At 44.1% G+C, this 26,565-nt stretch overlaps 2 protein-coding genes across 3 annotated transcripts; both read left to right on the top strand.

Annotated features, from left to right (window-relative positions):
* Positions 1-211: 211 nt before the first annotated feature.
* On the top strand, positions 212-12,847 carry SDAD1 (SDA1 domain containing 1). The gene is made up of 22 exons (XM_063156942.1): positions 212-370; positions 461-565; positions 716-814; positions 924-1,034; positions 1,555-1,626; positions 1,716-1,816; positions 2,087-2,144; positions 3,008-3,082; positions 3,455-3,556; positions 3,788-3,857; positions 4,253-4,356; positions 5,012-5,069; positions 5,600-5,658; positions 5,970-6,046; positions 6,361-6,458; positions 6,857-6,933; positions 7,292-7,424; positions 8,307-8,404; positions 8,870-9,066; positions 9,569-9,653; positions 10,065-10,226; positions 11,746-12,847. Exons 1-22 carry the CDS (start codon positions 281-283, stop codon positions 11,794-11,796), a joined length of 2,082 nt encoding a protein of 693 aa, XP_063013012.1. The 5' UTR covers positions 212-280; the 3' UTR covers positions 11,797-12,847.
* Positions 12,848-13,617: 770 nt separating this feature from the next.
* Positions 13,618-22,505, top strand: NAAA (N-acylethanolamine acid amidase). Of its 2 annotated transcripts, XM_063156946.1 has the most exons (11): positions 13,618-13,819; positions 13,954-14,118; positions 15,560-15,686; positions 16,437-16,527; positions 18,268-18,344; positions 18,799-18,971; positions 19,282-19,344; positions 19,893-19,959; positions 20,445-20,473; positions 21,358-21,454; positions 22,197-22,505. In XM_063156946.1, exons 1-10 carry the CDS (start codon positions 13,650-13,652, stop codon positions 21,431-21,433), a joined length of 1,038 nt encoding a protein of 345 aa, XP_063013016.1. In that variant the 5' UTR covers positions 13,618-13,649; the 3' UTR covers positions 21,434-21,454; positions 22,197-22,505. The 2 variants fall into 2 exon arrangements, 1 of the variants encoding a protein (XP_063013016.1); XR_010027799.1 differs by lacking the exon at positions 20,445-20,473.
* The last annotated feature ends 4,060 nt before the right edge of the window (positions 22,506-26,565 follow it).

Below are 26,565 nucleotides of genomic sequence, written 5' to 3' on the forward strand. Positions count from 1 at the left end.
GCTAACTGCCCGGGGAGGCTGCAGCGGGGGCAGCTGCGGTCCGGGCCGGGCCCCGCTCCGTGGTTAACCCCTCAGGGCTGCCCAGGCTCCGGTCTGAGGGAAGCGGGGCCGCCCAGGAGCCGCTTCTCCCCTCTGACCGCTCTGCCGCCAGGGAGCGCTTTGACGGAGCGCGCCTCCCGCACAGGTTTGTCCCTCGGCGGCGGCCGTCGAGGGCGGGATAAGATGGCGGCGGCCTGCTGAGCCCTCGTGTGCTACGCTCCCTGTGCCCGTGCCCGCAGCCATGTCGGGCCGTCAGGGCAACAAGCTGCCCAGCAACCTGCCCCAGCTGCAGAACCTCATCAAGCGCGACCCCACCTCCTACACCGAGGAGGTGCGGACAAGGGAGTGGCTGGGGCGGGCTGCGGGACGGGCACGGGGTACGGGCGGGTGTTGCTCAGCTGCCTCTGTTCTGTGTGTGCAGTTCCTGCAGCAGTACCACCACTACCAGTCCCATGTGGAGATCTTCACCTTCCAGCCGGACAAGCCCAGTAAGGAGCTGGCCGAGCTGCTGATGTTCCTGGCGCAGGTGAGCCCCGGGCCCTAGCCCCGCAATAGGCGCTGTGGCAGCCTGTGCTTGGTGAAATACAATTAAATGTACAGCTTGCGTGCCCCTTGCCAGCCCTGTGAGGGAAGCGCAGGTGTGCTGTAGAGCTTTCTCTTGCCCTGTCCCTTGCAGGTTGCCCACTGCTACCCTGAGCACATGGCCAGCTTCCCGCAGCAGCTGAAGGAGCTACTCTCCTACCACCACACGGTCCTGGACCCCGACCTGCGCATGGTGAGACCGACTTGGGCTCGCCCTGCTCTTGGTGTGAGCTGAGAGCTTGGGGTTTGTTTGTCAATGAAGAGAAGCTGGAGAGGGATGTGAAATTTGGTTTCTCTTGCAGACTTTCTGTAAGGCTCTGATCTTGTTGAGAAACAAGAATCTAATAAATCCCACGAGTCTGCTGGAGCTCTTCTTCCAATTGCTGCGGTGCCACGATAAACTGCTACGGAAGGTAAGGTGTGCTGACAAAAACCTGCATCTCCAGTGGGTTTTGACCAACTTGTGGGGTAATGGCAGAATAGGCAGTTCTTCTCTGCTTGGTTGGGAAAGTCAAGTTTAAAATAGCTCAGCTGTTGGAGCAGTCAGTGCTGGAGGCAGGGCTCCACCTCTGTGTTGGAGTAATAACAGTTTTGCTGCTGTAAACACCTTGCTGTTGTAGGTTGTAGGTTCATCCTGTTTGGGATTGAGCAGTTTGGTTGTGTCTGCAGCTGGAAAACCTGGCTGTCAGAACAGGCTTGAATGAGGCAGGGGCAGGATTTGAAGCAGTATTTGATGCTGTTCATTGTCCTGCCTTGCTGTACTGTGAATTCAGTATGATTTTGAAATCCACGAGTCTCCACAGGATGCCTTCCTGTGCGTTTTCCTGTTGTAAGCCAGTGATGTGCTCAGAGGTGATCAGCTGGGTTATGTCAGTGCTTGGGCACAGGGTGTGTGTTCGTGTGTGTTACTCCCTGTCATCTCTCCACTTGCAGACCTTGTACACTCACATTGTGACAGACATCAAGAATGTCAACGCCAAACACAAGAACAATAAAGTGAACACAGTAGGTGCCTTGGCTTTCTTGTATACTTTGAACTGAGCTGCTGCTGTTGTGGAAGACCTCTAAAGACATGTTTTCAACTTGTTCTGTAGGCACTGCAGAACTTCATGTACACCATGTTGAGAGACAGCAATCCCACTGCTGCCAAGATATCTCTGGATGTGATGATAGAGCTTTACAGAAGGAATATTTGGTGGGTCTGGCAGGCTTGTGTCCATTTGCCACTTACTGTGGGGCACATGGGTGTCCTTTGTGGCACATAGCACAACACAATGCAAGTCACAGTGACTTAAACAGGTTTCCTACTTGTACCCCAGTGGAGTTGTAACTTGTACCAAAGAATTTAGCTGAGAAGAAATAATGTCTTGTGTGAAATGAGTTACTTAAATATTTGCTGAGAACTAATTTTCTGAGAAGATAAAATTGCCAGACTTGAAATAAGATATGGCTTGTTTTTTTCCAGGAATGATGCCAAAACAGTCAATGTAATCACAACTGCCTGCTTTTCCAAAGTGACCAAGGTGAGGACAGAAATCACTCATACACTGGATGTTACTTTGGCTACCTTCTTCATGTGAATGTAACTCAATATGCTGTTATAGCAAACAAACTTAATTGATTTGTCTGTTGCTTGTTTAGTTCTCAAAATAACCCTCATAGGAGGAGGTGGAGCTTGGCAGCTTATCTTGTAACAAGTGTAGCCTGGTGCAGGTAGTGTGGATGTTCTTTTCACTGCTCTTCAGAACAGACTATCAGGATATCACCTCCTTAATATGAGCACTGTGAGCCTCTGGTTAACTGAGGAGAGTAGCTGACCTGATTGAATATTGGGCCTTCTGCATTGGCTCTGGAGGCCTTAAAAACTTGTCCTATGGCTGGAGACAAGTTTTTAAAGTTTTTAAACCACTTTTGAACCTGTGAAGGTCCAAAAGTGGTTCCATTCAATAACAGTCAGCCAACCAAGACTAAAAACCTAACCAGCAAAATTACCTGAATTAATGCAGGATGAGAGCTCTGAGCATCACCTTGGCTCTTGCCTGTGTAGGGCCTCCTGACAGTGTTGACATGGAGCAACTGCATTGAAATGATTTTGCAGGATGATAAGACAATTGGCAGCTTTGAATTTTGCCTTGTGGCAACTCAGGTGCTCTTTGGTTCTGATTGCCTCTGAGCAGTGATGGGCAGCTCAGGTTGTCTGGGTTTATAAGACGCTTGTGGCTCTCAGGCTGTAACTTGGTTTATTTTCTGATCTTTATTTTCAGATCTATGCCTATTAAAAAAAACTGGTTAAGTCTTTGCATGGCTTAAGGTGTGGATGTTGGGTGGTTATAAATTCTGATCATGTGGGTTGGCTTGTCCCACATGATCTCATTTTACTTTTCAGGTGTTAGTTGCTAGTTTGAAGTTCTTCCTTGGGAAAGATGAGGATGAGAAACAGGGCAGCGAGTCGGAGTCTGAGGTGGGTGTTGTGACCAAATATTTCCCTTCTCTGATTTTCAGACCTGTTATTGGTTCTGTTGTCTTGGTGACTCTGGCTTTGCCAATCTGTCTGCCTTGCTGCTACTCACTGTCCTGTCTAGCTGTCACCAGATGTTTCTGTGATTGACAAACAATTTCAGTGTCTGACATCTGGCCCCAGGATGTCTGTCTGTCTCTCTGTTAAAAGAGAAACACTAAGCTCTTTTTTTTTTAGATGCTGGTACCTATGTGTTCTGAAGCTTAGTAAGGGGGATAGTTTTCAGAGTATGTGGTACTGAAAAATATTTGTAGTTTGCTTCTGTGCTTGCCATTTGGAGCCTGGGTCACCTGAGTGTTGTGTTCCTTCCCCAAGGATGATGGCCCCACGGCCAGGGATCTGATGATGCGCTATGCCACCAACAAGAAAACCACCAAGCGCAAGAAGAAACTGGAGAAAGCCATGAAGGTCCTCAAGGTGAGGAGAGGGCTGTCTGACTTCCCATCACCTTGGATTAATCCTTCTAGTATGGAAGTCCTGTTGTTGCCCTGCTTGTTTAGCTGCAGATGGCAGATAGTGCTTATGGTTGAAAATAGGGATAGTTTTTAAAATCTTCTTCAAGAGGCAACAGTCTTTTGACAGCAACCTTGAAACTTTAGGACTTCACTCACAAAAAGAGAAATGTATTTTACTCTTGTTTCCATGCAGAAGCAGAAAAAGAAGAGCAAGCCAGAGGTGTTCAACTTCTCTGCCATTCACTTGATTCATGATCCCCAAGGTGAGTGTGCAGTGAATTCTCTTAGTGCAATTTGGTTAATCTAACAGCACTTGATTTGGTTGTCATCTGTTCCAGTGAACCTCTGGGGATCTCATGTTCTCAGGTCAACCCAAAATGCATCTAAACATTCAGTTTTCAATGCTGACCCAGTGCTTATGGTGTTGGAGAACATCTGCTGGTTCTCTCTGCTGAACCTGTGCACAGCCGGCCTTTTAGGCATATGAGAAGGGAAATAACCTATTGGAATAAGTGCTTTGGTCACCTTGAATTTCTGTGAAAGGGCGCTGGGCCTTGAAAATAAGAACAAATCAAACTGCCTCTTGTGACTGTAATTCCATTTGAGTTGTGAGTTGTGTTCATTCAGTTTTCTGCGAAACCATTTTTGCCTCTTCCAGACTTTGCTGAGAAACTGCTGAAGCAGCTGGAGAACTGCAAGGAGCGATTTGAAGTGAAGATGATGCTCATGGACCTAATATCCAGGCTTGTTGGAATACATGAGGTATGTACTTGGATAATTCTAGGGTGGTCTGTTGGTAGCCAGCCTGGTGTGGTTGTGGCAATGCTCTGGTCTTGTGCCTCTGGAAAGTAAGCTTTAATTTTTCTCTATGTCCAAAAGTGTGTAGGGATGGTCAGGGAATTGCCAGGAGGCATAATGCAATGGTAGTGGTACAGACCTTGTGGGACTAAGTAAGCACTCATAGAAAAAGCTATTGGTCTGGAATAGAGGAGCTGAACCTAAAAAATAGAGGAGAACTTGGTGCTTCAAGACCTTCCGGGGAAGCTGCTCATGCTGACCACGGAGTTTTCAGGTGGTGCTGAACAAGAAGGAAACTGCACTTGGAGGATTCTATGTGGACTACCCAGTAATAAAGTATTAGCGCTGAATTAAGTGAAGAGTAATCCAGTGCAAGTTGGGCATTTAAGGATTTAAGTGATAAGGGCTAGGTGCAAAGGGACTGCAGCTGTATTTACCTTGGTGCAGTTCATTTCCTTGTCCCACAAATATAAACTCAACATAGGAGACAACATTTTGCTCTAAAATCTGAGGCATTTGGGGAGTACACTAGAATGAGATGGTTTTACCATGTATCAGCTTATGAAGGTGATCTCGAGTTCTAAGACAATAAGATAATATGTTGCAATTTGCCTTGCAGCTGTTTCTTTTTAATTTCTACCCCTTTGTTCAGAGGTTCCTCCAGCCCCATCAGAGGGGTAAGTAGCTACTCCAGGTACTGCTGATCCCTTATGTCTCATGTACAGGCAGTTGATAGAAGTGGCAGTGGAAGTGGACAGGTAGCAGTGGTTTGGTGGGAAGCAGGAGTAGTCCAGTGTGGACAAAGGAAGTACAAGTCCCTGACTGCGAGAAGTGCCAAGTGATTTGGACTTCTGTGGAGGCTGTGTGCACTCAGGGCTCCTTACCTGAGGATTTGAGCAAAGGAATAAAAGCAATCTGAGTCCCTAATCCTGACCAGCTAAGTTAAGCATGGTTGCCTTATGCTGCTTCCTTTTACTGGGGTTTGACTGCAGTTCTGGAGCATTTCCTTTTGCTTCAGCTGGCTGTTGTGGAGGCCACAGGAGTTCCTAATGCTTGGTGGGAGAGGAGAAACAACTGTCCCAAAGAAGTCCAGGCTGAATGGTTTTGGGCCTGACTGAGCAGCTTGTTGAGTTTTAAAGGACGTGTTTATTGGCTGGAGCAAGCTGCAGCAATATGTTTTGGTATCTTCTTCCTCCTTTTCTTCCAGAAGTGACAAAGATTCTTCTGTTTGCTGCACAGGCTTCACATCAGCTGGTACCACCTGAGGTGAGTGTTCTCCCTGTGATGGATATTAAATGGGCAGCATGGAAATGCAACTGAGTGTGTGTGTGGGGAGGGGGAAGGGGAATTGCTCAGATTGGTTGGAAAAGCTTAGGGTAATTACAGCAATTTTTGCAAGTTCTAAGGCATTGTTTCATAAAAGGGGGGAGAAAAGTTGATTTTCTGCAAGAAAATTTTAGAAAATACTTGTGGGCTATACTGACACATCCTAATGTCTTTCTATGAAAAAGGACGTGTCTGTTAATAACACCAAAGTGTGTTTTGATTAAATATATGGGTTTTTTTTTTATTTTCAGATTATCCAGTCAGTGTTGATGACCATTGCCAACAACTTTGTCACAGACAAGAATTCTGGAGAGGTCATGACTGTAGGGTGGGTACAGAATTGTATGAGTATGTCAAACTCCAGATGTGATAAAATACATGGGTTTTTTAACCAATTGCTGCTTATTCCTTGTTACTGTGCTATGTTACTTGTGCTATGCTTTCAAGAAGCTACTTGAGTTAAAAGTATGTTAGCTTCAATGTTCTGTTTTTTTTGCTGGGAGTATTTGATGGTTTTCTCCTCTTACACTGTATGTTGTATAAATGCTGTATAAGGTTCTTCAAGTTTCAGGTAATTAATTCTGTAAATGGTGCTTTCTCCTAACTGGTGTTGAGAAAATAACTGATTTTCCTTATTTTTAGGATCAACGCAATAAAAGAAATCACTGCAAGGTGTCCCTTAGCCATGACTGAAGATCTGCTCCAAGACCTTGTTCAGTACAAGACGCATAAAAATAAAAGTAAATATTACATGGATACCACTTTAAACTCTTTCTTTTTTTCTGTCTTATGTGATCTTCAGTTACAGCCTTCATGGAAGTGCTGTCCTAATTGGTTTTTATGGGCTCAGACCACTTTGAGTGGTTGGGGTCCATCTCTCTATTTGGAGTGTGTAGCCATGGGAGACAAAACAGTCCAAGGGTAGAGGAACTAATTGACAAAAATAAAGCAAGGGATTGTTAAGAACAGTTAGCCCTGAGGAAATGCTGTGTTCTATACCAGAGAAATCAGAGGGAACCATAAGTTCAGAGAAGACTTGAGTCAGTTGTAAAATCTCCACACAGCTGGAGATCTGTATGGGCTTTTGGTTTGCTCAGAGTTCTGGTTTTTTTTCCTGACTGTCTCATTTCTTGGGCAGATGTGATGATGTCCGCAAGAACTCTGATACACCTGTTCCGCTCTCTGAATCCAGAGATGCTGCAGAAGAAGTTCAGGGTAAGTGTTTCATGTGTTCTGCACTCAGTAAAAACTGATGTGCTCAAAAATGATGAGAATTGGTCTCAGTATCCTTTTGAGAAGGTGGAGTCAAGTCTGTGTTGTTCCTCTGCCTGCTGCCTTTGGACATGGTGTGCTATCCATGTTTTGTTAGTTCACATCCATCTAACTCATGGTTAGGTCATGCTCCTGAAGTTGAGCTGTTTTCCAAGACACATTGACCTTCAGTTATTAAACTCTGCCACATGGAGTAAGGGAAGGTCTTTGGCGCCACACCCTCCTATTCTTCTAGGTATTTTCATGGATGGATGGATATTACAATAGCAGCCTGCTCAATGTGTGTTTTGTTAATGTACAGGGTAAGCCTACGGAAGCCTCAGTGGAAGCCAGGATTCATGAATATGGAGAACTGGATGCCAAAGACTACATTCCAGGAGCAGAAGTACTAGAGGTGGAGGATCAAAAGGAAAAGGGAGGAACCCAAGAGGAAGGTTGGCCTTTTTTCTTTAAAAATTCTGGTTTGGGCATCACTGTCACTAAGATTTTATGTGGTCATGGAACCTGGTGTTTGTGCATTTCATTTCCTGCTCTGCTTTGTCTTGCACATGTCTGTCCTTGGGTAAGTGCAGTTTGCCAGTGGGGTTTGGTACTATGTTGCTTTTTATGATACACACTGAGATGGGAAGCAGAGGGACAGACAGTACAGCTGTGAACTTTGTGTTCAGCTTCTCCTAAATAAAACCTTCTGAATATTGTAGAACACCAAAACAGTAGTTGGGTATTATATTTGGCTTATTGAGTTCAGTTCCTGTGTAAATGCTTTACACACCCTGGAACCCGTGCCTGAATTGGAAAAGAGATGGAAGAGTCTTTAAAAGCAAAGCAGAGTTTGGTGAATGAAGTCTGAGTGCCTTGAAGATGCTGCAGGGGCTGGAGGAATGTAGGCTGTGTAGTGATCACTGTAACACTGGGCTTGGCTGCTGCAGCTGCGAACTGCAGCACTACAGCTGGCACGGCAGTGAAGAGCCATGCTTTGACTGTCTGAACTAAGCCAGCTATAAACCACAGTACTTCTCTTGGTGGCTAGGAGTGGGGAACACTATTGTTTATGAGGTAATCAGCCTGTTAATTCCTGTGGTGCTTCAGGCTGTCCCAAATGCACCTTGTTTTCAGGATCTTGCCCTGGAGATGACAACTGAGCTTTGCAGAGCATAGTATGATTTTTGTCCCAGGACAAAATGAAGTTGGGAGATAAGTGAAATATATGAAAGGCAATGAGAACAGGCTGATAACTGATGGCAGCATCAATTATTGCCAGTCGGGGTAGTGAAGGTGAATTTGTGTTAACAGCTCTTTACTTGTTCTGTGAGCAGATGGCTGGGAAAGTGCTAGCCTGAGTGAGGAGGAGGACAATGACGATGGAGAATGGATTGATGTGCATCACTCCTCGGATGAGGAGCAGCAACAATTAGTGAGTTCCAAGTGTCTTCTATGTCAAGTACATATGAGTCTTGTTGATTACAGAGCAGATCCTCTTGCTCTTCACCCTCATGGAGCTGCTCTTAAATACCTACCCAGGCCTTCAGAGCAAGCTGTCCTGAAGCAGTGAGGCTGAAGTGCTGTTCAGCAGTGCTGCTGAAGTACACATGCTGTTAAGGGTGGGAGGGGAGAAGGAGGAATTATATCTTAGGGCTCAATGCCTTCAGAGCTGTGATAATCAGCTGAGAGCTTGTACTTCCAAAATCTGGTGTGCATGCACTCCATTCAGACACTAGATGTTGGATATGAGACAAGGAAAAATCCTGACATCTGGTTGTAGCACTTCCCAACAATATTGCCATTGCATGCTCTGTATTTGGGAGGCAAGGCTCATGGATTGTGGCACAGGAGTGGGATGCAAAGCTCTGATTGTTTTGTACCATTTTCTTTTCCAAAGACAGAAAAAGTGAAAAGCATGCCCATAGAGGAACGAAAAGCCAAAGCTGCAGCAGTCAGTACAAGCAGGCTGCTAACTCAGGAAGACTTCAAGAAAATACGTCTTGCCCAGCTTTCCAGAGAACTTAATTCTGCACCTGGCAAAGCTGCAAAGCGGAAATATATTGAAATAGACGATGAAGAGGAGGAGGAAGGCAGGTAGGATATGGGCTGTTGAGTGCTTTTTCTTACTTATCCTCTCCTGATGCAGCTGTTCATTGCAGTAGGGCACAGAGCTCTGCTGCTGATCAGTGTTCCCTGGTAACAGCCAGAGCCTAGAGTGGATCCTGGGCTTGGGCGTTGGCTTATACCTGGGAAAAACATAATGAGGCGCTTGTGGAAGGTCTGAGACTGTTTTGTTTGACTTTTTCACGCCTAGAGGTGTGAGAGGGGGTGTTTTGTAGCAGTAGCTGCCTGGTTATAGCTCCAGTGTTTCTCACACCTGGTGAAAAAAAAGTAGGACTTGAAATATAAGTGGGTGATTTTTGTAATGGATATCCCAAGCATGAGGAGCATCCTGAAGGGAACAAGAAGTGTTTGTGTCTAAACTGATGGTGAGACAGTGGCCTAGGATGGGTGAGAGACAAAGGGTGAAGCGGGCATCTTGTTTTCCTTGCCAGCTGAAGCTTTGTGTGGTGACATTTATTGGATTTGTGTGTAGGGGGGAGTTGCTTTCACTCAGAGATATTGAACATCTGCATAAGAAGCCCAAGTCAGACAAGGAGACCAGATTGGCAACTGCAAAGGTGAGGTACTGGTGTGTCCTGTATCCTGTCCTTCTGGGTCTGGGTTTGTCTTCTGCAGGAGGAAATGCTGAGGCTGCATATCAAAGGTAGGTGCCAAGCTGCCATGTGGGTTTTGAGAGGTGATTTGTTTGGTTCTTTGCTGTTGCATCTTGGCTGTGACAAATACGGTGTCCTGGTGGTCACATGTGACCATGAAAGTGCAAACAGATGCAATTTTCACTGTGACTTAAGAAAGTGAGTATGGGAGCCAGTATGGGAGAAGCCAGTATGGGAGAAGCTATGTATGAACACAGTCATGCGGAACCCAGATTTGTTGTTATTGCCATAGAACCTGTTAGCATCAGGCAGGTGATGTTGATAGTAGGTGAAGGAAAATTACCCCTTGTTACTCTATTGCGCTGTCTATTCTAGGCTGGAAAAACAGACAGAAAAGAATTTGTGAAAAAGAAAACGAAAATTAACCCATTTGCCAGCTCTTCCAATAAAGAAAAGCAGAAGAACAAGAACTTCATGATGATGAGGTACAGCCATAGTGTCCGGACCAAGAACAAGCGTTCCTTTAGGGAGAAACAGGTAATGTTTCGTGATGGATATGGATGGGGCAGTGTGAGCAGTGATTTGTGGTACAGGTGTGGTGTTCCCTACTTTCTGGCCTGAGGTGCTGTTCCTGTAACTCTGAGAAAGCCTGTGGCTTGGCTTGCCCCACTCCTGCCCCAGAGGAAGAGCTGCTTTGCAGATTGTTGTTCACTCTCCATAGTCTGACCTATCACAGACTCATCTGTCCTGGCATAGAGGTCACCTAATAGCTTGTCGTAAATGTTCCTGAGGAATAGAAGAAGATGCTGTTCAGTTAAGCAGTAGTTTGACACTAATGCTGCTCTCAGTGGTGAAGCCCCTGCCAGTCTAGGGTTTTACAAGGTGTTGCTTATTCAGCTCATCCAAATGCGTTCAAGGAACTTTACAATAATCCAGTGGTCCAGTTGTTTTTTCTTCCCAGATGGTGTTTTGTGCAAGTGTTTACATGCAGCTTGAACTTAGAGTTGTTTCCAAGATCATACACTTTATCCAAATGATATTTGTCTGCAGTTTCTTGCCTTAGGAAGGGCAGGGCAGGAACTATTAGTAGACTCAGTAGAGAATATCTGAAGCTTTTCTGTTGATCAGGAACATGTAGTCTAATACTAGTTACATGTCCTCTGTACATGTTTATTTGGCATCATTCTGCCTCACTTCAATTAAGGCTGACAACATTGAAACCAGCTCTCAAAACACACACAATAGGCTGCAAATGAACAATCCAGGCACTTCAAAAACCTGCTGTTTACAGTTATACTTGGCTCAGTTATTCTAAAAAAACATCTTGAAGCATTTTGTCCTCACTGAAGTTTTAAATTCAAATGTAATGCCTAAACAGCATTTATTCATACTTTTTTTTCCCCCATGAAAGTTAGGCTGCAGCACCAGTCTGTTAATCATGAGTGTTTTGGGTGGGTAGGAGGATTTTAGTTGTATGGCACTGCATTCTGCTGTGCTTTTTGGTGCTAAGATAAAATGGCCTGCTTGCTATAGTCCAGAGCTAGCTTCTCTACTAGGAGCTACTACTGCATCACAGTACTACTGTGTTTTAAGTACTACATCACATTACTATATGTTTGAAGCTATTACTTAAAACAATTTGTATGTACAGTAAGATCTCTTTAGGGTGATAATGACACTTGTAAAAATTTCTCCTTCCCCCTTGAAAAGTAATTTTGTAATATTTCACGAAACACCAATTTTACTTAACACGTCAGCTGAACTGTAACTTTCTAGATATCTTTTGCTCAAAGTGAGTTCAGAGTAGTTTGTTCTCATCTTCATTGTGTAGGATCTGGTCATGCCTAGCTCTTTAATTGTGCTGTGGAGTTTAGGTACATAACCCCAGTGTTTCTGCCATTCTAATTGTTAGCATTTGCATTGCTCCCTGTCTGAGCTGATGAGCTCCTAGTGTTTTTATCAGAGGTTAAAGAAATTGAAAAGAGTTCTAATGTGGTAGTGTTGCTTTCTCAGTTATGCTCCTTACCTGAATATTCCCCTCTTGTTTTGTGGTTAGCTGGCTCTTAGAGATGCACTTCTGAAAAAGAGAAAACAGCTGCTAAAATAAATGCTGGAGAGAGCTTCATCACCCTTGGAGAAGTTGCCCTGGAGATGCTGATTTGCACCTACCATCACCCTGGGGGAAAGGAGGACTGTGGTGCCTTATGGATTTAGCTCTGATCTGTTTGGAAATGCAAATGGAACTCCTGCTAGCTGGTGGATGTTGCATCAATAGGACACAGGCCTTAATCCTTGGAGGATTTTAATTTTGTTTTAAAGTGTTCTAGGGAAGAAGGCAATTATATTTTTATTTCATGTAATTTACTTACAGTGGGTTTTGTATGTGTAAGTATTAAAATACACAACGGTAAGGTAAAAATTCTACCTGAGGCAATTACTGACTAAGACACAGAAAGCAAAAATATTCTGGTCAGTCTGTAAAGCATGTGGGTTTAGTGTCTGTGCCTGTCTTAGGGGACTGTCTGTACAGATGGAGTGAGCTGTTGTCTGAGTAGCTGGCTTTGACCAATTTAATAATACCAAGTTCAACTGTGATGCAGCTAAAATTAATTCAAGCATTGTGGGGAAGAACAGTTCATTATAGCTTACTAAGAAAAGAAAAATACAAGTAGTGTATTGGGAGATAAGGGTTTTTTGTTGCTATTTAAATACAAAAAAAATCACATACCAGAGAAAAAAGGAATGTTTTTCTATTGTGGTGTGCCTTCTGGTGGGACTTGCCAGTGACTCTTGGCAAGTACATGCAAAAATCACATTTGTGTCTGAATTCTTTGTCTAAGGTTGAACTTGTGCTTTAGCCATGACCTCTGTTGGGACCATTAATGGATTCTTTGTACCTTCCCCAGCCACCTGTTCTAATGGAGTTGATCAAGTATTTATAACTTGATGGAGTTATTTATACTGTCCTTTTTCCAAGTCTGTTAGAGATTGATTTCTTTGTGATGCAGAAACAGGTGCCACAAGCACAGTACAATAGCAATGCATTTGATGGGATGCTTTTTTCCTGTCTTCTTAGGAAGCCAGATTCATGTTCTTATACCATGTAGGAATTCACTTAACTTAGGTATTGGTTTAATATGTATTTGTAATAACTTTAATTCTTTTGTATGGATTTTGTTTGTTTTGTCACACTGCTTCCTAGAGCAAAAAAACCTTAGAGAAGCTTAAGGGAAAGAAGGACAGAGTAGGGTGGGGTTTTTTGGTGGTTTTTTTTTTTTTTTTTTTTTTTTTACAGCTCTGTTTTATTCCAATTGTACGTTCCTGCTGAGGGAAGGGCAGGGATTGGTACTCAGCAGGAAGCGCAGTGAGCTCTCAGGTGGAGGAGCCACCTGTAGCTGGAAACCAGAGTGCTGTTGGGATGGAGTGTGGAGCAGGGGCTGGAGCCAAAGGTAGCGGGGGGGAGAAGGCAAGTACAATCTGTACACCACAGTTGTACTGCTAGGGGCGTTTTTTCTGGTGAGCAGTTTTTCTTGTGCATGTGTCCAGAAACTAATACTCTCTGACACTGAAAGAGAGTGGTCATTTTTTGCCCCTGCGGTAGAGGACCACGGTCTAGTCTCCTCTTTCCAGGTTTCCCTCTTGTTTACAGCTTTGCTGTGTCAGCCAGCATGCTGACGGCTCTGCCAAGCGTGGGTTTGTCCCCTCTGCCCTCAGTATGGAAACGACAGTGTTGGACCGGCTTTGATCAATGTGGCCCAACAGCAGCAGCAGAGCCGGGTCAATGCACAGGTTACCCTGTACCATGTACCTGCTGCTCGGTCCCGTGTCTCACGGGACGAAGCGGGCTCGCAGGCTGCGGGCGGGCCGTGACGCCTTGGGGCGGGCAGGGCCGGGGCGGGCCCTGCGGCGCGGGGAAGGGTGGGTTGGCCCCGGGGCGCCGCTGCCGCTCCATCCTGCGCCATGGGCTGCGGGCCGTGGGCGCTTCTGGCGCTGCTGTGCGGGGTGGCGGGGGCGGCGGCCCCCCTGCGCTGCAACGTGAGCCTGGACAGCCCGGCCGAGCAGCGCTGGCTGCCCGTGCTGCGGCACTTCGAGCCCGCCTTCCTGCGCGCCGCCGTCCAGCGGATCATCGAGTGCGTGCGGCCGGGCGGGCGGGGAGGGGGGACGAGCGGGGCAGCGCCGGGAGGGCTGGTGGAGCAGCGCAGGGCTGCCAGCTGCGAGCCGCTGGCCCGCTCTCGGCTGAACCCTCCTCGGCTGTGCCTTGCAGCGAGAGCGTACCCAAATGGGTTCACCAGGTCATCCAGCCCATAGCAGCCGAACTGGAGCTTTTCATGCCCCAGCCTTTCGCGGGAGAGATTGCGGGGATGTGCAAAGCACTTGGAATCAAGCTCGGAGATGGAATCCTGCTGAACTTCGCCTACGAATCCACTGCGTAAGTGTTGAGTACTTACATGGTCTCGTACAGGTGAGCAGAGAGCTTCAGTTCAGCGTGGGGGAAGGCACGTGTTGGGTTATTTGCACTCTTGGTTCTGAGACCACTTCATCTGTTCAGCCAGAAGGTTTCCTTCTCTTTTGGCAGATGGAATGCTCAATGGAACGAGAAATGATCATGTTTTCTATTGGGAAGCACAACTCCTATCAGTCGTAGTTTTGTGTATGTACATACATACAAGCATATGTACATATATATAAACGTATTAAAATACAAAGGGGATGTAATGTTCTCTGACACTTAAAAATGGCCAAAAAGGAGGCTAGAGTAATTAGGTACTCTCTCATTAATCTGAGATAAAGTTACTACTAAACTACTTTCTGGATGAAAGGTCACCATGGCTGCATAATCTCACTTCTCGATTTGAACAGTGGAAAATGACTTTAGTATATTTATGGCAGCAAACAAAATCTCAGTGAAAAAATACTGACTTTTTTGTCTCTTTGCCCTAGAAACAGGGTGCAGAAGAATAATCAACACTTGGTGTTGCCTCTGGGGAGCCTAAAATATTTCTCCATATACATTTTAGCCAATATCAAGGCATATGGCTCCTTGTTTGCATTTCGATCATTTTTTTCTTAATGTGTAGTACTCAGTGATAATTTTTTTAATAAGGACTAATATTGAATATGATATCTTTAACTGCTGGCTCTTTTAGTGTTTCACAGAGGATACTTGCCATACTTTGCCCTGGTGAGGCCCCTGGAATTCAGTTTCTTAGCTTGGATACTAGAAAACCCCCATCAACTGGGAATAGCCTACTTATGTGAAGAATTGTTTACCTTTATTTTTGAGAGGCAGTTATGCATCACTGAAATGACCAACTCAAAACTACAGAGAATATAAGCTAATTCCCTGCCAATGCAATATACTTTACCAAAAAAACCCGTTTTAATGAAACTGAACTTGCTACACAAGGAATTAGAGCATTCTTCTTGTTCTAGAGAGTAGTCTGTTATTGAAATGGCTGATACATGTACCAATTTTCTTCACTTTTATTGCTGGGACTTAATTTGAATGTATCTACTCATGATTAAAATTATAGACAGTCCAAATGGAAATGAAATCATCAGAATTAACTGCAGGAAGTGTGACACTTACGGATGCTTTCAGATGTTAGCTTTTCGTTATGGCTTACAGAAGTGAAATGAAATAATGGTTTTTCCCAAGTGGAAGTGCTGCTTTCTGCATGCCCTTTAATTTCTGACCTGCTGTGGACTGTGGAGTGGTATTGGACTCCTCTTTGTATGGTAACATGAATAAAACACTTAGCAGAGCATCAACTCAGTTACTTCTGAAAGGCTGAGCTCCTGCAGCTAGGATATTGCAAGCAGTGCCAGAGCTGTGCCTTCAGTCATTCCTTGTCCTGTTCTGTTTGCAGGTTCTGTACCAGCATTGTGGCTCAGGATGACAAAGGCAACATTTACCATGGTCGGAACCTGGATTACGCTTTTGTCGATATATTGAGCAAGATCACACTGGATGTGCAGTTTATCAAGGGTGGGCAGGTATGGTCTCGGTTGGCATGGCTGGATGGTGTTCTGTGAAGAATGGGACAGCCCCGTATCTGCTTAGATGGGGGGTTTAAAGTAGGAATGGGGTTCTCATCCCAATTCTACTGAATTGTTAAAGCAGCACAGTTATACTCCAGCAGTGTGGGATGAATGCTGATTCTCTTTCCTTTCTGGGCATCCAGTTTATGGTGATGGATTGGACAAAGTAGAACAGCTTAATCTGGTATTCAAGATATTATTTCCAAGAGATGCTGCAAGAAGGAAATGTCAAGATGCTAAAGAAGAAAAGAGGTATTAGGGAATATGGCAAAGAGATCAGTTTTGGTAGGAACCAATTCTAAGGTGCTTTTTTTCTTTAGACCTTGTGAATTTCTGTGACCAACAAGTGTGTCTTTAGACAAAGATTTTCAAAACAGAACTAGCTGTTAGTGCAGTTTTGTGAGTCTGATTTTTTTTTTTTCTTTTAATGCTCATTAGTCCGTTTTTTAAACAGAAAAGTTGTTTGTTGCTTGGCAGTTTAACCTGAGCAAAAGTCTTGTAGCTCTCAGTGGTCACAAACAACTGGAATGCTGTGAGTTTGAGGCCTCAGAGTCACTTTACAATTTACTCGGCGTGTTTTCTTGTAACTGAAGGCACAGTGTGCTATAGTAACATAGGTGTGAAAGCTATAGAAAGAAGTACAGGCTGCAGGTTCCATCTGTGTGCTGTTCTGGAATGCTCAACTGCTCTCCTTCCTGGTTTCAGGTTGCGTACCAAGGCACCACATTTCTTGGTTACGTCGGCTTATGGACTGGGCAGAGTCCACACAAGTTCACCATCTCCGGAGATGAACGAGGTAAAGGGAGTGTCTTCCACAGTAGATGTTGTGTGTTTTGTTGATTGTCACCTGCCTTGGCCTTTTTCTCCCAAAGGGAGCAATGCAGTTAAGGTTGCCAAAAATGACCTGAAGTGGAATGCCTTGCCTTGCCCTCAGGGAGTGAAAGCACACATGCCTGGTTTTGGATACTGTGTAGGGGAAGGTATTTGTCAGCAGTGTCACCTGAGCTGAAAGTGTCAAAGGATGGGGAAAGCCTTGGCAATGCTGTAAAAGATGTGGTCTGGTCAAGAGCCAGCATTAGAGGTGGCAGAATTGGGGGCTGAGATAGCAAGATGCAGTTTGGACAGTGAAGAAACTGCTCCTTTGCTGGTTCTGCTGTATTCCATTCTTGCCTGGCCTCATAAGGCAGTTGGAAAGAGGGGGAAGATCTAGGGGAAAGGCAGCAGACCTCGAGGGAATGCCAGGAGACACCAGAAAGGCAGTTAAGCAAGGTCAGTAGTAGAGCAGAGTTGAGAGATGCCACTACTGAGAACTAAAGTTTGTAGCAGTGGGGAAGGCAGGGGGAAGATCACTGCCTTGTTCATAAGGGCTTCAGTTTCACAAGTAATGACAGTTATGTCCAACTCAAAGCTTGGGAAATTGTCTCCATTTCTCTTCTCTCTATTCCTTTTAAGAAGCTTATACTGTGCTCTTCTTTATTAGGTGACTGTTAGAACTGGCAATGATGTATTCTCAGAACCAACATCTAAAGCGTTTATTTTTCCCTTGTGATGGTGATAAGCTTTTTTTTTTTTAATCTTGAACAATCTGTTCTTCAACTCCTTAGCTATGCAAACAATATTCACTCTGTGTTCCACTGGTACATTCTCTCTGAGTAGGGATTCTGTTATGGAGCACTTGCACCTCTTGCTTCCTGTTCGCGTTGCTCATGCTGCCTTGTTGGATTCACTAAATTCTTTCCATAGTTTACATGCACACTGCTTCTGATTCCAGAGTAGTTAGTTAATGCTTTCAAAACACCCAGGGGTGTCCTGGGCTGTTAGTTACTGGGGAAAACCGCTTTTAGTTCAGCTTAAAGGCAAGTGTTACATGTTTATTGAGTCTCTTGAAAGGCCTGATTGAGGAAAGCTTGTGTACCAAAGTCCCGTGTCTCTCCACATCCTATGTTCACTCCACACATGCTGCAGTTCTGTCCATGGGCTGCTGCTGACTGCTTGCTGGCTTATCTGAAGTGAAAGATGTTTTCAGTTAATTCCAACTGAACTATGAATTGAGGGAAGTGAGCATGTGGCTCTTGGGGAACCAGGATGACTAAATCAGGATCAGGGTCTATCAAGTGACAAGCAGACTGATTTTTTTTTTTTTTTTTTTTGTGCTTTGTGAAGTGTGTTTAAATAGCAACAAACTTGGCCTTCTGGTTTTTGCACTTTGCTTATTATTCCCAGTAACACAAGCACTATCACTACCTCTTTTTTAGCTGTTTTATTATTTCTGTGAAATTCTTCCTGTTCTAATATTTCAGGAAGGTGAGTAATGAGATGATTATTATCATTCCTGTTGTGACAGGTCTGAGATGGTTTCTGCGAAGCTGCTGCGGCTGACTGTCAGTTGGAATTGTGTTGTCTATATATATTTCACCTGAAGGTTGTGCTCCTTGTTGGCACTTCTCCCGTAAAATGTTGGTACTTAGTGCTGATAGGCACCTACCCTGTTTCACTGTATATAAATTACATGTATAGTAATTTTTTTTCTCCCCAGATGGTGGTAGATGGTGGGAAAATGCTATAGCTGCTTTCTTCAATAGGAATTACCCGGTCAGCTGGCTTGTGAGAGATGTAAGTGCAGTGAGTTAATCTTACATTTCACAGCTGTGCCACATTTGTCCTTAAACATCTAGTAGATTAAAATCAGTGGCACAGAAGACTTAACAGCTTGATAAGCAAATGAATTTCTCAGGAGAAACTAAGTGTGTACCTGTATTTAGAAGTGAGGCAATTCCAGCCCTTTTGGAGGGCAGCCTCCAGTGCCAAAGGTCCTGGAGAAGCTGTGCCAAGGCTTCCTTCCTAGGGAGTGTTTCAACTAGCTGTAACTTGTGTCATAACCAGTTAAGACAGCTGTACTCCTAGATGGTGAATACCTGTGCCAGGGGTTATCTTATGCTATTTGTTATGTTGTTATATTAATATTTTCAAGTAGCACTTCAGAGTCAATTAGCTGGACCTTCATATTTTGAAGATGTCCCAGTACTCGTTTTTGTGCTTAACCTCACTCATCTTCTTTTTGTGTTAGACCCTGAGCCAAGCAGAGGACTTCCAGGCTGCTGTTCTCAGACTGGCTGACATTCCCATCATTGCTGAGGTTTACTATATTGTGGGAGGTGTCTCACCCAAAGAAGGCATGGTCATAACGAGGAATAGAAGAGGACCAGCAGATCTCTGGCCTCTTGATCCCTTAGGTGGAGCGTAAGTAGGAAAAAACTGCTTGGTTTTTGCTTCTCATGTTCCCTTCTGAGTGACTGGCTTAGTGGCACAACTTCCTGGAGAGAGCCAGGGCACCTCTTGGTCATGGTTACAGCAGGGGATTCCCTCCTGTGTGCCATAGTTCATGGTCAAGGCTGATACAGCTACCAGCATGGGGCCCTTGGGCTTGCAGAAGTGGAGGGAGTTGCCTTTTGAGGGCGTTTTCTCCTTTTGGCAATATAAGGATAAAGATTGTTGGACTTTATGAATTACCTACTGAGTCACCTTTTGTTTGCTTATGTGCTTGTTGCAGGTGGTTCCGTGTGGAGACAAACTACGATCACTGGACTACCCCTCCTCCTTTTGATGATCGCAGGTAAATTGATTGGAAGCTCTGTGGGGAGAGAACATGTGTTTTCAAAGTGGCTAGAGGTATGGGTAGCTGTTTGCTCCTGCAGCAGGCAGCTCATTCAGCTCCTGTAAAGCCACTCTGAAGGGAGTACATATGGTGTAGAGCAATACTCACAGATGAAAGGGTGTGAGACAGTGATTAGCATAAAGAGAAACTGCAAAGATAATGCTTAGGCCACAAACTTGCTCAGAAAGCAAAATTTAGTAGGAGGTAAATGACTTAGATCAACAGTGCCAAAGTGGATGGCACTAGGAGGGTGTTTGTATGGGATTTTTAGGTTGTGTAGTGTGCAAAAAGGGATTGGCAGATTGCTTCTTGATATGTGCTCAATGGAATAGTAACAGGAACTTCAATACTGTGAGATGAGATCCAGTCACACAACTTGGGGTTATTTTAGACCAAAGCAGGCATTTCAGTGTGAAGGCCTTTAGTAAGAAGGTGTTTGTGTTGGTGCTTTGTAGCCTTTGAAACAGACAAGTGTGTTTAATTGATAATGTGTTGCTTTCCCACAGAACTGCAGCTATCAAAGCTCTCAATGCTACTGGACAGCACAACATCAACTTTGATACACTCTTTAAGGTAGTTCTCAAATTCTGCTTTATGAGTTGCTCTTCAAGTTCTTTGACAAAACACAAGTGTTCTTTCATCAGGGATGTAAAAGCTGTGCTTTATTGTGGGGAACAAGGTTTACTGCACAGCTGTCTCTAGGGGGGGTTGAAGACTGAAAGTTGTTCCAAATGCTTCTGGACTCCTATTTAGGCATTTCGTAACAGTTGACCAATTCATGTGGAAAGTGTGGGAGATGAATCCCATCATCTTTGTGCAGTTTCTTATTTCAAGCACAGGCACTTAGTGTTAGACATGGTGACCTTTGGGAATTGCAATGTCTTTCAGAGGGCTTGTTTTGAAAGTACTTCAGTAAAATGGTCTGATGTTTAAAAAAGGTGGGAAGTTCTTGACTTTATATTATTCCTTTCATAACTTCATCCTACTGCTGTTTCTAAATAGCCATTTACTTCCCTCTTTATCTCCCCAAATGACAACTCTTCCAACTTTCTGTACAGGTGTTGTCAGTGAAGCCAGTCTTAAACAAGTAAGTATTAGATTGAGAGATGTTGATTGGTGCCTCCTGCTGTGCCTCAGGCCACTTGAAAGCACACCACAAATTTCTTTAGGATCTTCCTTATGTGTATGAGTCCTGTGGTTTCCCAGCCTAGATTTTGGCTTGTGCTCATGACCCTCTACTTCCACAACATTGTTCCTTTTGGGTCTACCACTTCAGTTAGGGAACTGCACTTATTTGGGCTCAGTCTGGTAATGGAAAATTGCATTGGAGTAGTGAAACAAATGGCTCCTTTGGAGAAGCAGCTAGATGTCACATGGACTCCTTTGCCCATTTTTGGAAATTTGGGCTTTGTGATAACACTGACAGTAGCTTTTTCTGCATATTCTGATGGAGCTCTGATTAATTTGTAATAAAGGAAGTGGGATAAAGCTTTTAGATGCCATTTACTACATTTTCAAGAGATATGTTTCAGTACACCATTCTTCTGTGCTGTTCCAGAAATTGCACTTTTGCAAGTTATCATGTTATCAAGTTTTACTTTTACGTGGAGCTCGATCATATTCTCTGTATCAGTCGTTGTCATTGGAGCTTGGCAATGGCTTCCTCTACCTCTGCTCTGCCTTGTCAATGTGAGGTAATGGGGAAAGGAAAAGGTTCATCTCAGCTATTGTGACATAGATACAGTATCAATTGTTTAATACAGTTCCTCTCTTGTGCTGTGTGGGGGAAAGAACACTAAAAATTGATGCCAACAGTCTTTAATTTAATCAGTCTCTTTTCCTAAATCCTTCTGTACCTAAGCCGAATATTTGTTTCCATAAATACCTGTCCTGCTGCCTTGCTAGCTAGATGGATTCCCCCTCCTGCCTTTGGGATGTCACTCACTCTCTCTGTTGCTCTTTCCCTGCCAGTAACACAGTGTACACTACAGTCATGAGTGCTGCACTTCCAGATCGGTACCAGACATGGATGAGAGCCGGGCAGTGAAGAGATGGAAGTGGCAGAGGTGTAAGTGGCATCTGTACTTGCACAACAATTGCAGCTCCAGAGTCACTGAGGGCCAAAGCATTGCACTGGCATGCTGACCCAGTCTGAATTCCTGATGCTGCTTGTTTATTGCCCTTGGATAAATACCTTCCATTGTTTTAGAGGGAGTTAAATATTGACTCTCCTAGTGAAACTCTTGGAGAATATATTAGGGTTTTGATCAGAGAGGAAGGGATGGAAGCTGCAACCTAAAGGTAGAGGTTGCCTCTGGGAATGTTTAGCCTATTTTTACCAGCCCCACTATGAAACTTGCTTGTCATCAGGTGGATGATGACAGGAAGCCCTGCCAGGGGGAACTAAATCCCAGCAGGAGGGGATGGTGCACTTAGCACTAAGAAAAATTGAACTTGGTTGGTAATGGCTGCTCACCAGTGACTACATGTGAGCAGCATCCTTTGGGGGCTCTGTCCTGTGAATGTACAGAATAAGCTGAAGTTCTTGAGCTCACAAGGTGCCTCATGGGGACAGCTTCAGAGAGATACTATGAGAATTTCTATGCCAAGAAACTGGTTGCATGGCCTTGGCAAGAGCACAAGAAGCTGTATTTCAGTTTAAAGAGGTTTTAAAAAATACTATTGCTATTATATTTGCGGCAGTTCTGTCAGATCTGATTTTAGCAAGAATAATTCTTTCTAGCGATTGTGTAGAACTTGTTTTTCACTTAACTCTGGACAAACCTGTGCTCTCTTGCCTGTTTTTCTAGTTCAACACCCTGAGTGAGAAGCTGAAGCTGTGCAAGACTAACATATGCTTTTAAAATCACCCCTGGGAGCAGTACAGTGGCTTTGGTTCACGAATGATGTGCGCCATTCAGGAAACAGTGATTTGTTAACTCTTCAAAGTGTTGCAGGTGATCCTGTTGATGACCTGTAATGGAAGTTTGAAATTTCCTGTAATTTAATTGATGCTCTAGTAGATGTTGATGGGTAAAAATGGCTTGTACTATTTTTGGTATGAGTTGTGCAACTGCGATGTACTTCTGTGCTGACTAATAAATACATTTTGTAAATTACATAGCCTGAAAGTCTGAAGTAATTAAATAAAAATATTCAGCTCATAGCTTGATGTATGAAGCCTTGTGGGATTTTACTTCTAGGTCCTCATCCTTTTCCCTCATCTGTGAGGAGTTGTTGATCCTGGGCCTAGCAGGGGCCGATGCAGCAGTCAGCAGCATACACAGCTGTAGACTACAGGTATTTTTTTTTTAATCAGAAATCAGGAGCTATTTTAGGAACAGTGGTAATGCACTTTTCTCCTTGGTAGATGAGAGGAGGTTGTGTTGGGTAGCAGGGAGGTTAAAAACCAGTTACATTTGTTTTTGTACATTCAGATCAAATTACCTGCAGTAAAAGTTAACATTTTGTTTTACGGTGCAGAGCAGTGGGGCTTTTGTCAGGTTGTGCTGACTGTATATTGAGTTTAGACACTTAAGTGTGCTCCAGAGATACCGAGGGAATTGAAGATCAAGGTGAGTGGATACCTTCAAGTAAAGCTGGCAAGTGCCTTGTTCACTGGATAAAATGTCACCTGTATGAAGGTGACAGCACCACTTGCAGATCCATGCCATGCTGGCTGTGGTGGGTGTGCACTGGTTATGCAAACTGCTCTGAGAGCACCTTCTGGAGCTGAGGGCCCTTTATCTCCTTGTGCTGAGCCTTATAACCTACTTACCTGCATACCCTTCCCTTGCCCAGATAAAAGTGCTGCAAGCTGTGCCTTGACCCAGTTTAGACAGATGTACAGCAGGCAATGAAAAAGCTGAAGAAGAGTTCCTGGAGCAGGATTTTAAAATGCTCGCTATCTTTGCGATTCCAGAAAATGCTATTGCTTTAATTCACTGAGTAGGCACTGATTTGTGATCCCACCAGGTTTTCTTTTAAATAACAGCTGCCCACAGTTACAGGATCCTTACAGGCGTGGCTTTGTGTAGTCATTCTGACCTCCACAGCATTAGGCTGATGATCCTCTGACAGGGGTGTGCCCAGATGCTCTGGTATATAAATTTGGCCCAGTGTTTGTTTCAATGTGTACAATATGGAATGTCTAAGTTAGTACCTAGGAGTATTCAAGAAGCAATTTGCTTCCACTGTTGTGTCTGTGGCTGAGCAGCTGTTTGGGGTTATGTGGTTTAAACAAGCAAGGAATGTAGTTTGTTTTATTTTCCTTATAAATTACTTTCTTGAAAGCCTTGCATTTTCTGTGGTAACCAACACTCCAAGAGGCTGACTGCCAACCAAATAAAGCCTTTCTGCCACCTTGAATGCTTTTCTGCTAACCCACAGGATATATAACTTCCTGGTTTTAGTTTAATGACAAGCTAAAAATATAAATACTGATCAACTGCTGAGTGATATATCTAACCCTAACCCTAAGTTGTAAGATACTTACCCTGTGAGTAGCTAAGGTACTTGTGATAAGAACTGAAGTTTGATAAAAATGCAGAGATGTGTTAATACTTTAAACAAAACCATCTTAATGCTGGAAACATTAAAATGTAGCAGTGATTGGGTTTTTTTGGTAGGTTTGGATGTTTTGTGGGAGTCTTTAACCAAGAAAGACTGGACTGAAACATCCTGGAAGTATTTCTGTTGCCTGATCTTCTATGATTTTGTGGACATTGCTTTTTCAAAAATAAAAAAAAAGAAGTGGATCATTTATAGGTATTTGAATAGATTGCTGGTCATATATCTGTGTGAGATTTCATCTGCTCTGTGTGTGCAGTTTTTAAAGACTGGAAAGAACAGTGATTTTCCTGTTTTCTCAAGCCCTGGAATTGTGAAGTAATAAAACAAGAAAAATTATCATTGCTTTTTCCACATCCTTTCCTTTCTGCTCTATAGATTCCCTAGCTACGAAGCACCAAATACTTGTTTAGCCCAACACAAATAAGGGGTGAAACTTGGAATTATTTTTCCTCCAGAAGCTTGCATTTAGCAGAAGGCAGCTTGCAAGTGTGTAAGAGCTGACTCCAAAGATGAGAGGCCAACACGCTGTAGTTCTCATTCATAATCCCTTGAGTAATCCTAATCCAGTTGAGATCTGTAGCCTTTATTAAGTGTCACGTGGTAGAGGGTTCTTAAGTCTGTTCATAACTGGGCAGTAAATAAATCAAAGTGTCTGCACCAGCTCTGGGTCGCACGTGCATAGAGACATGGCCTGTGTTGTGCTGCCTGCCCAAGGGAACATCTTACTTTCCTATCTGGATTCTGAGGAGGAGATTTTGCATCTGTAACTAAAAAATATCATCAGAAATCAGCGATCATTTGGGTACTGAACAAAACCAAAATTTATCGAGTGAAGAAGCTTCAGTTGTGTTTGTCTCAACAAATCCATAAATTAGGACTTGGCAAGGTAAGTTGCATTTTTCTTTTTAATTCTTGGCAACAGGGTTTTGTGTTCAGAAGTAGCTTAAAGTTTAAGATAAAATATGCTTTTTGTATGCCAAGCTGTGTATAAAGCTGCATTTGGGAGTTTGGTATCTGCAATTCCCCTTTTTGGCACTGCAGTAACTGTGTGGTTGTGTGTTTGAAATAAAACACACTTCACCATCTTGCTTGCAGCTACGAGTGGTTCCAGGTCTGATGTGCACGTGGGCCATACAGAGGTATTTACTCTGAGGCAAGGCAGGATCATCACTTTCCCTAGTGCATTGTTATCCTTGGGAGAAGTATTTGGTTTTTAAATAATCTGTAGCACTTAAACTCTTACTGTTCTTCTTTTAACAGAACTTAAAATTGATTTCCCTCCAACATCTCTTTTAGCTTTTTCCCTAGTAAACTTTTTAGTCTGTTATGTCCTCCTGTTGCCTTCCATTTTCTGCCCACCTATTCCTTCCATTGCTGGAATGTCTATAGAACTGTCAGGTTAGTGGGCATCGTGTTCATGATGCATGAAATGTCACCTTTCCTAGGAGCAGGCTTCACATTAGCTGAGTTATTTCTGGCAGGTCTTGTGGGATGAGCACCACATTCTGCAGAGATCTATGAGGTGCACAAATACCCAGTGTGTTGAATTTGGTTCAGAATGCTATCCCTTGCTTTGGTCTTGGAGATGTTAAAATAATTAGGCTAAGCCAGGAAATGTACCTAGGCTTTTGTAGTTTGGGTTTTGGGGCATTTGACTCAAGTGGATTTGTGCAAGGTTTCCTTGCCTGAATTGCATGGGGTACCAGATGGTGTTATTGAGCAAGTCCTCTGTTTGTGTTTGAAGAGTTGCAAGAACGGTGTTCCCCAGTGGCTCAGGAAGTGCATGGATTCTGGCTGCTATGTCTCTCTCTTGCCTGTGAAACATTACCTCCTGTGGTAGGGAATGTGTATCTTCTCTATGTGTGCGTGGCCTTCTCCTGAGGCCCTGTACTTGGTGTTCCACTGGTTGTCTGTGTCCATGTGGGGCTCTCAAGTCTGTGCCTCTTTAGTGGTGGTTTAAGTGTGTGTGGTGGCTTTTGTCACCTGGCTTTAGAATGTGGGTGTTCGCTGGCAGGTGCTCTGTGCCATGGCATGTGTCAGGGACAGCCCAGTGCAAAGGAGGTGTGAGGAAAACCTGTTGCAGAGGCCTCCTGATTACACCAGAGAAAAGGAAGTACTTCTGTAGGAGAGGAGTGGCAGGCAAGAGCAGGATGAGGAAGGAGTGCTTGGTAGTTGGCTGTTTCCTGGATGAATCATGTTTCTCACCTGTAAGTTAAGACAACCTGTACCTGAAGTGGTGCTTATGTTCAGTTCATCCACTCTTTGAGTCTGTCCTTTGATTGGTCTCTGTTTCTTTTCCGTTTCTTAGGTGCAGGTATTTAGGAAGGGACAGGTGCATGTCACTGCTGGGGGGATGAGGAAGGATCCAAGGTGCTGAGCAGTTGGACTGGTTCTGTTTCTTCCTCAGTCCTTCCAGCCCTGGAACAGGTTTGATTCCATTGGAGCCTGATTTATTCCTGTGTGCTCCTTTGCTCAGGTTGTGGCCCTGACAAAAATCTGAGGGCAACACATGAAGTTCATGGCTCCAGCAACTGCTTGGGAGGGAGCTGTTGATAAGCCTTTTTATGATATGATAATTAGGGCACACTAACACTAGGCTATCCCTCG

Source organism: Melospiza melodia, chromosome 5 (assembly GCF_035770615.1).
Source record: "Melospiza melodia melodia isolate bMelMel2 chromosome 5, bMelMel2.pri, whole genome shotgun sequence".
Classification (NCBI taxonomy): Eukaryota; Metazoa; Chordata; class Aves; order Passeriformes; family Passerellidae; genus Melospiza; species Melospiza melodia.